The 14052-nt window shown below is 50.1% G+C and overlaps 2 protein-coding genes across 2 annotated transcripts; one reads left to right on the top strand and one right to left on the bottom strand.

Annotated features, from left to right (window-relative positions):
• Positions 1 to 247: 247 nt before the first annotated feature.
• ASPACDRAFT_26190 (glycoside hydrolase family 71 protein) lies at positions 248 to 2058 on the bottom strand (the record flags this gene model as incomplete). Its single annotated transcript, XM_020199400.1, has 4 exons — positions 248 to 917; positions 1024 to 1249; positions 1342 to 1870; positions 1936 to 2058. 4 exons carry the CDS (start codon positions 2056 to 2058, stop codon positions 248 to 250), a joined length of 1548 nt encoding a protein of 515 aa, XP_020057551.1.
• A 2348-nt stretch (positions 2059 to 4406) lies between these two features.
• Positions 4407 to 6669, top strand: ASPACDRAFT_115802 (putative histone acetyltransferase Spt10). Its single transcript, XM_020195929.1, has 2 exons — positions 4407 to 5321; positions 5489 to 6669. The coding sequence occupies exons 1-2, from the start codon at positions 4824 to 4826 to the stop codon at positions 6581 to 6583; spliced, it is 1593 nt and encodes a 530-aa protein (XP_020057550.1). The 5' UTR covers positions 4407 to 4823; the 3' UTR covers positions 6584 to 6669.
• The last annotated feature ends 7383 nt before the right edge of the window (positions 6670 to 14052 follow it).

Genomic DNA, 14052 nt, shown 5'->3' with positions numbered 1-14052 from the left:
GACGGTCCTAGCGCTGTGGGGGGATTTGCAAAGTGGTTGTTTCAAAAGAGAGAGATCGTTGGGTTAGCCAGCCCTAAGGGGGAAAGAAATGAAGTGATCCATGATCCATGAGCCGGAGTAGCGCGTTGGCTACACGGATGAAAAGAGGGTTTCAAGAAAGAAAGAAAGAAAATGTAAGAAGAATAAAGTGGAAGATGTACTGGTCCATGCCAGGTAAATCAAGATGGGAAAGGAAGTTGGTCACAATCTACGAGTAATAAGGAGAAGGGGTAGGAGTTGGGGTTGGGGTTGTGGCTGGGATTGAGGAAGGGATGACACTGCCAGTCACACTGGCAACGCCCACCCGGTTGGCACCCAGGGTGTTGGTGGGACAGGCGGTGCGCAGACCCTGCGACAGCGAGGCCAGGCCGACGGGGCCGAGCTTGTCGATAGTGGTCGGGGCGGGCACGGTGCCGACGTAGGCGTTGAAGTTGTACAGCCCACAAATGCAGGTGTCGACGATGTCCTTGAGGCTGGTGTCGCTCATGACATTCTGGCCGTTGCGCACCAGGGCGAACCGCTGCGGGCCGACGCCCATGGGTACGGTGAAGGCGCTGGCGCCGGCGGGGGCGCTGAAGCTGCGGCTGTTCTTGCCCGAGGCGACCTGCACCGTGGCAGGCGACTTGAGCAGCGCGACCACATACACCGCGTCCTCCATCGTCTCCCACCCATTCGGCCGCCCGCGGAAAAAGTTGCCGCTCGAGTTGTTCGGGCTGCCTTCCATGGTGGTGTCGGTGTTGTCGCAACTGACTCCCTTCGGGGTCGGGCGGTACCAATAGATCAGCTTCTCCTCGGTGATGTACGGATCCACCGTCTTAGCCCCGGCCTTATAGGCCGCAATGAAGGGCTTGGACATCTGCAGCCAGCCGTCGTGTGGCCTATCACGTTGAAAAACCGTTAGTGACCATCAAGGATCTGAAACACAGACAAAAATGAAGAATGTCAGAAACAAGGAGGGGGACAAAAAAAACTAGAAAAACTCACATGTCCATCACCCATTTAGAGGCACCATCATCCGTGTGGGGGGAGGACAAGGGGCCAATGTAATGCGATTCTCCATAGTCATTCCAGGTGATGATCTCGACAAATCGAGGGCCAAGACTCAGGATCTCCCGCCAGCGGTTGTACCAGAGCAGATCGCCGGGAAACACCCAATTTTTGCTGTAGGGCACCTCGCCGCCAAAGTGCGTGTAGAACCAACCAGATGCCGCTGCGATTAATTGAGTCAGTTTCTTTTTGAGTCATTCTTATTTCCTCTTTCTTCTTTTCAAGTGGATATGGATACGATAAGGCCAAACTTACGAGCGATATACCCCTTCCCTCCAAGCGCCTTGGTGTATGATTGGTCTCCCTCGGTGACCGAGACATTGCGGCCGGCGCTTGGGGCCTTGTTGTCGCCATTGTTGTCCCACGCCATCCAATTAAGCGCCCCATCGATCTTGCTGAAATCCCCCTGGCCCGGGTGGAAATTCGGCGCAAAGTACACATCCATCCCAGATGCCGCCTTCATCTGCTGAATGTCCAAGCCATCGCCCGCAAAAGAGGAGACAAATACTTTGCCGTCCACCTTCAACTGGGCCGGTCGGTTGCCGTACTGCGCAACTTTCTGCCCGACAGTCGTGGCCTGCCCGGTATTGTACCAGTTGAAGTCGAAGGAGATGAAGACTTTCATGTCATTGCGGGCGGCGGACTCGTATGCAAAGTTCAGCTGCGTGTCGGTGTAAGGGTCCACTCCGATGTTTAGCGCAAAGGCGTCAATCCCCAAAGCCTTTGCGCGTTTCATATCGTCGTCATAATCAGCAGCACTATTTCGATTGCTGGTGATGCCGATCTATTCCATTGGTCAGTCCTAAGATTCAGCTTTCCACGATCCCCTCGCAGAAGTGTTTCACCCACCATGAAATGACAGAAAACGAGTTTGTCATTCGCGGCGATAGTCGAGTTGGAATTGATGGGGGCACTGCTAGCCAGGGTAGCCAGCCCGGCAAGAGCATAGAATGGTAGCTTCCAGAGCTTCATCTTGTTGTAGATTGTTCAAGTAGGATTGGAGTGAAGGAATGTATAGAACCGAAAACAAAATCAAGGTACAGACACAGACTGTAGTAGTAGTGATGTAAAAAGGAATGTGGGCAGAGGATCAACCCCTTATACGGTCCAGAAAAGAAAGAATTGCAGAAGGAAGAAAAGAGAGTAGAGAAGAGAAGAATAGAGTGTGAGGTCAAGAAGCGAAGAACAAGAGAGCAGGCAGTATTTATTGAGGTTTGTCGCTAATCGCTAAGAAGCAGTGGCTGCATAGCCTGATTGAACCCTGAGTTTCAGGAACCGGCGGGTGGGAATCCTTCAAAGCACCCAACAAAGAATGCTCCAATCGTAAGACGGAATTCTCCTGTTCAATGTCAGACTTGAAGCTTTGATGATTTGCGCTTGTTCTAATCAACGAAACCGAGCTCCACCACGCTGATCTTATACTGTGAGCGGTGGTCATGGTCCGGCAAATAAAACCAAGGCCCCCCAGGAGATAGCATCATGGGGCCAAAAAAAGCTCTCCCAACGGCGTTGGTCCTGTGAGACAACGAGTAACAGAAGACACTGCACTGAATAGCATCGAGCAGTCCTTCTCATTTGCTCTTAGATGGTCGCGAATTGTCGCATTGGAAAGAGGATGGACCCTGGGACGGGGGACGAACCCTGATCGATTCCCAAAGGGTAATTCTAGGATTCGCGATGCTACAGAAGCACCGCAGTCAACCGTCTGTTACTGTCAGTGTGATCAAATGAGAGCATCTGATTTGAGTTTCAAAGCTCGTCCAGCATCGAGTGTTTACTAGACAGATCAAACGAACGGGAAAGAACAAGAGCCACCGATGAAGCCAAGCCTTCTCATCGACTTCCAAGACGGCTCAGAAGACAACGGTGAAGTGCTTTGCTTGCCCAGATGAGATAGCACAAAACTAGCGGTGATAAAACTTGAGCTTGTGCCACCCAGGATTAAAGGCGAGTTGGAGGGTCTGATTGGCGCTGACATTTTCCGACGTGATACAGACGGATGATCTTAATACTTCGAAACAAGCAACTGCGGGACGCCAGTCACTCCGTCCAACGCTTTCACAAAGCATGGGCGCGCGCGGGCGCTCTGGCGGGTGCTTTGTTCATATTCTGCGCGTTTTCAGCCCAATGCAACCCAGCGAGCACTGCATATATGCACGAAGAGTTGTGGGTTCTGATTGCTTTTTCTTGCATCCCCGGCATGACATATGCGAGAGCTGCGGGGTAACATGGCGGGCATATCAGCCACGCGATGCCATCACCAGACAATCGGAACATATGCAAATCCGTTTGCCACTGCCTTGGGCGGCTGTCGAAGCCGTGAGACTTGCTTGCGATGCTACCCGGTTGAGGCTTTTGTGGTGTATCTCAATGTCGACGGGCTGACCTGCAGGGGGAGGAGGTGGTGTTAGAAATGGGCTTACCCTAACCCCAACCCGCGAGGCGTGTGTGACAGGGCACCATGTGACTCTATAGTCATTTGCTTTAACTTAGATGACTGGATATGCTCTACAGTCTTTTCTTGAGCATCGAAGTGTCCCGCTGAACAGGAATCGGATATAACCCTCCGAGGTTTAACATCTTTCGCTTAGCAAGGACCGACAGACTTTAGGTCATTGAGGGTGCAACCTTAGCGACAACATTGGCACGAGAACCCAATTGTCTAAGCCATGTATGCGAGTTCGACTGGATATGAGGTAATGAATATGATGAAAAAGGATTTCTGCATACTTAGAATAAGGATATTTGCGAAAGAGTGCGTGTGTGAGTGTGATAGAATAGTTCAGTGTAGTATTGTAGATAGCCTGCCATCACTCATCACCAATTGCATCTCACAGCCATCAATTTTCTGCCAGTGTCCAGAACAGGGGGGTTTAAAGGAAAGGGCACGAAGAGAATCACAGAAAGAAAGCAAAAGTCATTTCCAGGGGCCCCTTCAATCGTAGATGAAACCACTTATGTTATATGTTTCAAAATTGACAACGACATTTAAGAAGAAACGCTCGAATACATAACAATGAGAAGTAAAGGGATGTCAAAGTGAGCACTCAAGGAGTATTATAATAGCATAATAGAATCTATCTTAGGGCACCACAAAGACAGACTGTTTAAAGGCCACAGCAATCAACAACAAACAGGCCATATACAAGAGGAGCAGGGGTGCAAACCAAGCAAACCAGACAAACGGCGCATAGGCCCGGAAGAAAGAAAGTCCAGCGCCCGCATTGTCTGAGGGGCGGGACGACAATTTCTCATTCTTGCGTTCACTTCATTCCGGACTCGAGAATACCCTCGGCGGTCCTTGATGTGCTTCCAAAGCCTCCAGAGTGCCCCGGTTTTGTCGCCTGTTGACCGTTTTCCTCCGCAAGAAAAGTCAGTGCTTTGCCTTGGTTTATGTGGTTATGTGGTTATGTGTTTTTGAGTCTAGAACACTCTCTTTCCCCCTTCCTTCCCTCCCACTCAGCTTCCTTGCCTGCCTAAGGCTCCTTCCGCCTGTCCCCCATCTATTGTTCCCCGCTTTCCTTCTCCACTATTCAGTTGTTCAAGATCAGATAAGGATCTACTATGTATAGGCACGCGACCTACCATCACCCTTTCTCTCTTCCTCTCAGTCTTCCCTTTTGACTTTTACCTCCCTACCATTCTACACCTTCATATCATTTGCGTCAACTGACCGTCAACTGACCATGTGCGAAACAGTACCCTGACCGGCTCGGTGCCCGTCCTAGGGCATCAACATGCCTGCTGTCCATGGCGACTTAATAGGCACGGTGATTCCCACCGATAAAGAGCTGCCGCCGGACATTGTTCCGCGCCAGGTAACGCTCAGGGACCGCGTCACGGTCGCGACGCTCGTGCCCTTCACGTCGGCTGCGATGGTGCCCCGGTCCCTGCTGGCGTACTTGTCCGAGCAATTAAACAAGGAGATCGAGGGTGGTGACACTTATGCCATGATCGACCCCATCCCTCTGGAACAGTTCGGATCGTATTGGTTCTCCAACTTCGGAGCTATTATGCTCCTGGGAGACATTAAGAGTGTGCAGGACGTCCAGACAATGGGCCGTCAGCGGGCCAATTGGGCCAAGATCTGCCTGGGTAGTTTCAACATCAGACCCAACTATCCGGGCCGTAGTAGTCATGTCTGCAACGGCATGTTTATTGTCACCGATGCGGCTCGCAACAAAGGTGTAGGTCGGCTGATGGGGGAAGGGTACCTCGAGTGGGCCCCTAAAATGGTCAGTATTTACAACACAGACCGGACTTCCAAAGCCAAATGGTCGGACGGTCACCCGAATCGGTTCCACAAAGTTTCCTTGCGCCACTCCCCTTGCCTGCCGAGGGGATGTGGGGGTGGGTGCGCGCTTGGCAGATACCTCATCCGTAGAAGTCTAACATTGAATAGGGATACACATATGCTGTTTTTAACCTGGTCTACGAAAGTAATGTGGCGTCCTGCCGCCTGTGGGACGCTCTGGGCTTCAAGCGTATCGGGAGGGTTCCCGGAGGCGGGCGGCTGATGTCCAACCCAGGCCAGTATGTCGATGCCATCATCTACGGACGCGATCTCGGTCCAGATGGAGAGGACTCGGCGACACAAGATCGGTTTGACAAGATCCGATATTATCTCAAGCATTCCAAATATCCCCGCGGGGCAGATCGAGCGGAAAAGAGTCGGCTGCGGAGCGCCGCCACCCACTACAAGCTGATCGGTGACACGGACGGGACTGGCGAGAAGTTGATGCTCAAAGACAAGGAGGTCGTGTCGGATCCGCAGCAGCAGTATGACATTGCCCGGGAGATGCACCTCCAGCAACATGCCGGCATCAACAAGACGACTGCCGCCATTGCGGTCAAGTATCACTGGGTTCGTATCAAGGAAACAGTCAGTCGAGTGATCCGCGATTGTCCACAGTGCAAAGAAACTCTCAAGCCAGCCGTCGTGAACGGTTTCATGAACGAAAGCTCGCCGGAAATGGACGACGAGATCGAGGACGAGGAGAACGAGGAGATGGATGATGGAATGCACGTCAATCCCACCATACCGACCAGCACTCTTATGGGGGCACATGCACTCATGGATCACACGGCCGACCTGGATGCACATTCGGCCCAAAACCCATTCGTAACCACCCATCCTGGCGTTGTGCCGGGGACGGTGGACTCGATCACCGACTATACGGGCATGCCTCTTGACCCACAAATCATCAACATCCACCAACAACTGCCCCGGTTTCACCCTCATGACCCCATTACCGACCCTTACACTCACAGTGCACATGCGTTACATGGTACGAGTTTTGAAGACGAAGTGCGACATCATACGACTCATGACTACCATATGATGGTCGATGACCCGACAGACCCCGATCCGTCTGCTGCACTCCATCAAAGCGCGCTGGGGCTGGTACCTTCAGCAGCGCATGATGTCCACCATGAACAAATTCTCGCGAAGTATGATTACGTTGGTCAACAGGACGACGAGCTGGACTTTGTATAGCATTGATGTAGTTGTTAATGCATCGCATGATTGATTGTTACTCAGCATTATATAGACAGGCTAATGATAGAGGATTTGAATTCAGCATCTTTCTTGATACTCCTGGGTGCCTAGTCTAAACCACCTTGTGTATGCCTGCCTATCTTGAACGATGGTGAACAACCGAGGCATGTAGAGTCTGATCAACAGACCTGACTCGATAGTAGTACATCACCAGACAGAAGAAGATGCTGATAGCTCTAATGTGATTCCCGCGCTGGCCATCTTCGTCAACCAACAATGTCCTGCTAGCAAGCTCTTTGGACTGCCTCGAGTGTATGCTAAAGTAACCTTAGATGCGGCTCGCCTCTGTGAGTCGCCTAATCCCCAATCCTCTCTTTCGTAGTGAATAAGCTGGTCTTTTGGGAATTGCTGCTTCAAGCACCTCATCTTGGTCCGGCAGAAGCCGTTTACCTTCACTGTTGTATGTGGTATTTACAGTCCCATTGTCCATTGACTATCTGTCATTGACTATTCAATGCCTTGGTGTCCCTTCACAGCGTTGTTGTCCATACCTTTTAGCCCTGTCTTTTTCTCAACCACCCACTCTCCATGATCTTTCTTCCTCTCTCTCTCTCTCTCTCTCTTTCCATACTCCACAACCCATGTTCCATCCATACCACATGTTCCAATGTTGAGCCATACAGCCTCTTTCTCTGTTGAACATCAATTATAAGTTCGTATTAATGCACATTATGAACCAGAATATATGACCCACATGCATTATCTACCTACAAGACCAAGACAAAGCTTCCATCTCTGATATCTTTGCAACCGAGCCTACTATCGTGGTTTCAAACTTTCCAAGTGAGCCGGCTTGACCATTATTAAGCCTCTATCAGTGATGAATGGACCAACAACGTCTTCATGAGGCTCTCTTGCGGTAGTCTGACCCACAGAACCCTGAATGAACTTAAAAAAGATGCCGCGATACTGGACGCAAAGCAGTCGAGTACCTCAAATAAAACAGCCAAGATCCGTCCCCTGGATTTTCGTCCCCTAGGAGAAAATCTCCACGTCTCTCAACATGAGAAATCAGTTCAAGCCAAGCTAATACAGGCGAACTTCAATGTCGCTCTGAACCAGACGATGATTCAGTACGCCTGAAGCACCCGGGGAACTGCGGATTGCTTCAAGCAAACTAGCACGCAATCACAATTGCAACCACAACCACTATGCCTGCAGCTCAGCAGGTATGCAACCATCTTTCAGTTTCTGTTTCTACTGCGCACACATGTCTGACAGAATCTTAGCAGATTTTTGTCAATGCGGGTGACCGGGCCACTCCCGAGCTTCGGCTGCACTCTGAGACTGAACGCGAGATGATGTTGTGGACAGCTCTTAGCAATAACTATAAGGAATGAAGGTCAGAAAACGTCAGACACGCTCATGTCGGCGGATTTCCTACTCCAACCTGCTTTGATATCCTCTTATTCCCTTGTGTTTTGACTATTTATTTTCTATTGCAGTGCCCTCAACGTCAGTTTGTTTAGCTAGCAGCAAGACCGTACCCATAACCAAAGGACCTCAGTTTGCCAGGCCGTATCTGTGAAACCAGATGATGAGCTGGTGAATGAATAGCATCGCCGGGTAGGTTTCGTACACGTCCGGTGGTGCACCCACCTAAAATATTGCCGTCCGGGGCTCCAACAGTAAAAGGCCCCGCCATGGGGACGGCGCTAAGCCGACCCAACCACCCTTTATCTACCGAGCGATCACTATGGCGACAACTAATCGGAAAAAAAGAAGTTATCAAAGGCCTAAATCCCCTGACGCTCGAAGCTAGTGCGTTTGCCCCGGAGAGGCGAAGAAAGGCACCAAAAAGATGCTAACAAAACAGCTCAAGGATACCATTGGGAGAAGTCAAATGACTTCAGCGGTATGGACATGTCTTTGGCTCGGTGATTTGGAAATGCTTCAGAGCTATATCGCACATCTGATGGAAGATGACGCTTTTCATCGCGTTTCCAGCGCATGCTAGAATTCCAGGTTTCGTCTACGATGCTGACAACCTGCAAGTAACATGGTCATACTAATATTGACCTCAAGCTAACGATGCCAGGGTGCACCCGACCAAAAAAAGAAACCAAAAAATGCTAAAATATCAACTCGAAAGACCGTTGCAATAGCCTGGGGTTGACCACATGGGGGGCCAGGATGTCCTTATCTCAAGAAAGTCGAACTATACTGTGTTGCATGACAGACCAGAGGGTGTTGTGGTTATCGAAGCGAAATGACCTCCCATACACTTTTGTGCCCGCAGGATTACCATGACGATATTATGTTCCCGCATTAGGGCGACTACAGTCAGGGCTTTGGCTCTTTGTAAACCTCATCCACATGGGCGCGCTGGTGCTGGGAACGCTGCATCTTGCTCTCCGTGTCCGCAGAAGGGGGAAACGATTCCCAAATGTGACGCTTGAAGCGCTCTCGCTGATATCTACTTTGGTATTGGAGTCTGACTCAATGCTGTGGAGCATTCATAGGGTGGAAAGTTATGCTTTCCGGCAAATGTATTGAACGAACAGTGGCCATTCTCAAGGACCAGTTATCTTGCGAAACCAGATAACATGGTCTCGGTGGAGCAAAAGCTTCAACAAACTCCGGCAGCACGTGCGCTGCGCTTATTTTGCTCAGGTCTGCATAGCAGTTTTAGCATGCAGCTCACGGACAGGAGGACGCTATTTTGAATGACTGCAACGCTTTTACCGAGAAGATAAACCTGAGTGAGTTCGTTCTCTTGAGCTACGGTTCTTGTTTTTTGTTGTGTTGACTCATGCTGTTAGGCTGTTTCTTAAACTTTTCCCGCCACCTCGAGTGCTGGGAAGGATTGGACGTCTTGCATATCGTCTCAATCTACCCTCAAACTGGCAAATTCATCCTGTTATCTCTGTTGCTCAACTTGAGCCTGCCCCAAAGACAGAGGTCTCCTATAACCGTCAGCACACCGAGCCACCAGTACAGTCCCTAGGACACAAAATACTATACGTGGCCTTCCTACCTTGAGTAGGAGGGAGCATCGACCATCCACCTGAAATTTGAGACGGCCGTAGCGGCCGAATTGCGTAAGAATAAAGTCGAATTGGCCGGCAGTGTTAGCTGGACCCTTTGCTACGGGAACAGGGACGATATGGCGAAGCACCTCGTGGCCCTTCAGGCAGCGGTCGTGCAGAAGTGCCGCAAAGACGCCGGGAAGCCGGCCCAGCCCATCTATGTATGGCCTGCTATCAGAACTACGTCGCTCAGTTCAGAGTCCCTGCTGTTCACAACATATATCTGTCACTCTTTTTAGGCCACCTGCCTCTGCATTTTCCTTCCCCCAAGCCACGGAATCCCGGATACGGTTCAAGACACTATGTTGACCACGCATTATTTAGCCTTTGGGACAACTAATCGGAGCCCTTTTGGAATCATGACTTCAGGGAAGGAGGTGGACCGTCAGTTAGGTCAAATGCTAGCCAAGTCACTCTGGCGGAGGACAACTAGTCCTGTTCCATGACTGTAACTTGATTCTTGTGACATTTGGACAATACACTTGGCAGGCACCCCTATCGGCACGCTACCGGTATGTCTGCTAAGGAGACAGCCTTTTCCAATACAGAGGGCAAGGACCGAGAGACAGTCCATTCGAAAGCATGAATCAACATCACCAAGTCAAACTCAATTCGGGTCCTGATACAACTGCTGCCACTGACTTCAGAAGGGAATCATGTCTCTGTCCTTCTCCCTCTCAATGGACCACGAATGACGGATCCTACCATCACCCCGCTCAACTACACTGCTCTATTTAACACCAGTGTTTAAAAGATCTGGTTCCCGTTGAGTTGAAATAGCTCAGCCAGTAGATTCGCAGTCTGCCATGTATACCGGTCTGGCCTTGGACAGCGTCTATCCTACTTAGTCAATGTGTATCATTATACAGTCCGCCTTATCCGTGTATGCAAAGCTGCACCATGTGAAAGGGCATAGTCTGATAGTTGGAAACGCACGTCCACTTGTCGATATTGACTGTCCTGTCCGACCTGGCCCATCCTCTGCCACACCCAAGCAGGAACACACGCTATTCACAGGGGCGAAACGATGGGCAATTGCCTTAATCCTGGTTTACTTGAACTGACCCACCACTTTTCAAACTGCTCTCCGTCAAATGCCTAATGGCAAGTGCTCGAGAATTAACACATTGGAATACACTGTGAGAATGAAGCACTCGCAAAAGCGATAAGCCACCGCTGCAAAGGTAGCTGCCAATGGACGCCTTCATGGTAGCCGGGTCCGGACCGCATAGGAACAAAGAAACTGCTGTTGTATCCCGCGGCACCAGGCATTTCAAATGCGGTATCGAGCTGAAAGGATTTTGCTATATTAATAGCCATGTATGAGAGCCGGGGGAGATGAAAAGCTCCTGGACAAACTCCGCAAAGTATCCCACTAGTCGGAACATGTGGAACAAGCTACCAGGGTCTTCTGCAGTGTAGGGCTGGATACTGAGGCTAAAAAGAAGCCTTGCACACTGAAACGGTTTTTCAGGCACACGAGACGCCCCGAGGTCTATGCTGATAAGTGCACACTGCCGGCATTATGGTAAGTTTCGCTGCTCCCCTTTTCTGTTGCTTTGTCTCCGAGGGTGGAGAGTCTCCGCGGCTAACTGGCTGTAGGCCATACTGGAGCTTTTGTCGCCGCCCATCTGCCTGCCACTGCTGCTGTAGCGTACCTAGTCCATAGTCGGACTCAGACTCGACTTTGCAGGTAGACTCGCTTCCCCTGTGAGCAAATCAATTCTGCGAGACCTTCAGGATGCAACTTCACAAACCTCAATATCCTAAACTCCAGACCGCATATCTTGTTTTTACCCATCGCCCCTGCAGAATCTTCGTGGGAAAGGGTAACCGAGAAACCTCCTTTCCAAGCGCCAGTACTTACGCCATTTCCGACAATGAAGCCCCTTCGGCACACTTCCTTGATGACCCCCTGACACTGCGGGGAGGAACTGTGAGCTTTCGTCTGGACTTTGCATCCGGTGATGGACGGTATACCAAAGTTTCGCTCAGTAGACGAAAATGGAGCCATACTTCAGGAGGATGTCGTGTGGTTCCGTGCCGGGTTTGAGCCAGGAAATATCGAAGCTCTGGCTGAGGCAGCGCAAAGAGAAATATGTGGCATTACGCATCTGTGCCCGTGCTCACCAAACTTTGATGACACGAGAAGTCGGCGATCGATAAGTGGGCAGTAGTAAGCGGCATGGGTGACTCAGCCTTAACGTTGCTTATCTACGGTTCAACACATGGTTGGAACAAGCTCCCATGTATCTCGAGGCAATGTACATGGGATTCAATAGTGCCTCCTCTGAGGGCTGTTCACAGAATTTGCAGAACCCGCAGGAGATATGAGATCGTCGATTGATTTTAGACCATGGGAAAATCCTCCATAATTGGACCAGTAGCTGGGCGTTTTTTCACGATGGCTCACGCGTGATATAATACAATCTGAGCGCTGATAATGATTCCCAAGAACCAGGGACAACAACCAGAAATGTTGGTCGCGAGGGCGGCGACACAGAGCCAAATGGCAAGAACTACCCTAGCCTGTCGCCTATGTTTCCGTTTATCAATTCATCTCTTCAATATGCACTGCCTCATTTCAATTCAGCAATCAAGCACAGGTCCTTCTGAATAATCGTGGTCAAGTCACTCAAGAAGAATAGGTCACCACTCCCAGACAACAGCGGCGGTTTTGACGGTGTTGGTGTTTAGGCAGGAATGTCCACATCTGAATAGCCCTTGGATTCCAGTGTATCCTAGCTTTTTGCATATTGGGTTTCTGTTGATTCCCTACCATCTTTCTCACGTACGCGGGAATTGTCATACGTTTCAGACAGCTTGATGGAAGTGGGCAACTGTATCTCGACATTTAGAAGCAGCTAGAGAAACATTCCAACCTCGGAGCAGAGCCGGGAGCACGAGACTTGAAGAAATCGACCATCTGGTGTTGCACCTTGAAACATAAGATCACCGGAAAGAAGGATCAACCATCCTGAAATTGTGGCAACCTGTTGCAATCAATGCAGTGGCTTCGAAGAGATAAAGCTACCTTGAGGGTCATACACGAACTTTCGCATCATCGGTTCGAAACGTCGCCCCTAACAGGGCTGGAACCTAGCTGGTCGAAGGCTCACAGGCTGGCCACCCACTTAATCGAAGCTGGAGAGAACAGAAGTTTTCCCGCTTTCGCACCTTACATACACCGGCGATAGCACTCTCGTGACCCCGAGCCAGGCAATGACACTTCGAGAGCATGCACAAAGTACTTGTGAGTGCGGCAGAGCATCAAAGAAGAACCCCTCAAAGTACCTGACTTTGCGACTGTGGCATGTGGGTGATTTTTAAAGAACAAAACCGATGATAGAGACAAGAGAATCGACTCAGGGAAGGAACAGCCTCTTGACTAAGTAATAGCTTACTCTTTCGATAAAGAATGATGGAGCATTCACAGCATGCCCCGCCACCAAGCACGCATATCAGTCAACAAGAAGATTGCCTTCTACAGCCACCGCTATCAGAGCGGGGAAGACCTGACAAACGAATACATCTGCGACGCGACTAATCACCGTGCTGTATGCATACAATTCTCCGCTCGAAGAACAGTGCCAAATCGAGCCATCGACTCCAGAAGTGGTGTGGGGGTAAGCTAGCATAAGCTGCATCTGAACTCGCCAGGAAGGGATACCACGACGACTACCACCTCCAGCCGAGAAAAGACTCAGTCCCACGATGTAGAACTTCTAGAATCTATCGATGGAACAACCGCAGTCTACGGAAACATCATGTATTTGACTTCGTCTGCTTCTGGCAAACGAGCTGGTTTCTCAGCATGGGGGAAAAGCTTTGCCATTGGAACTGACGTGTCCTTCATTCCAAAATATACGTCGTCAGTGCCCTAGACGCAGCGGCTCTCGAGAACACTTCAAGGCAATGGAAGTGAGACAATTTAGGAATAAGGGACCTAATTGGGTGCTCAAATTCGAGTAGGAGAATCAGTGCTTGAGCCCGACTGCTAGGGCCCTGGAAGATTCTTCATACCTCTTCATACCCTTTCAGAGAGGGAGTCATGCAGCAAGCTATACATACTGCAGAGACTCAGTACCAGACTATCAAGAAAAAGATGTTAGCGGTTGTTGAGATGCATTGAAGAAGCTTAATGGCTGGTTAAAAGTTTACCGTGCCCGACTGGTGTCTATATTAACCACAATACCTTCGAGATGGGATAGAGAAATTTCATGACTTGATCGATACTTTAATTCTGTACTGGTACGGCGAAAGTGCGTTACCGTGTATTCGTCCGCAATACAGGTCTGAAATTATGGTACTGTACTGGTTTACAAGCAGGATGTGACAAAACACAAATACAGCTAGAAGATCAGATTAGACAAAGCG

The sequence above is a fragment of the Aspergillus aculeatus genome (assembly GCF_001890905.1).
Source record: "Aspergillus aculeatus ATCC 16872 unplaced genomic scaffold ASPACscaffold_5, whole genome shotgun sequence".
NCBI lineage: Eukaryota > Fungi > Ascomycota > Eurotiomycetes > Eurotiales > Aspergillaceae > Aspergillus > Aspergillus aculeatus.
This window is presented reverse-complemented; position numbering and strand designations above follow the sequence as displayed.

What these genes read in the sequence shown, in the direction of transcription:
- ASPACDRAFT_115802 (XM_020195929.1), top strand. Translation starts at nt 4,824, where the DNA reads ATGCCTGCTGTCCATGGCGACTTAATAGGCACGGTGATTCCCACCGAT. An exon ending in TCGAGTGGGCCCCTAAAATG is followed by an intron (nt 5,322 to 5,488) that starts GTCAGTATTTAC and finishes AACATTGAATAG; the next exon opens with GGATACACATATGCTGTTTT.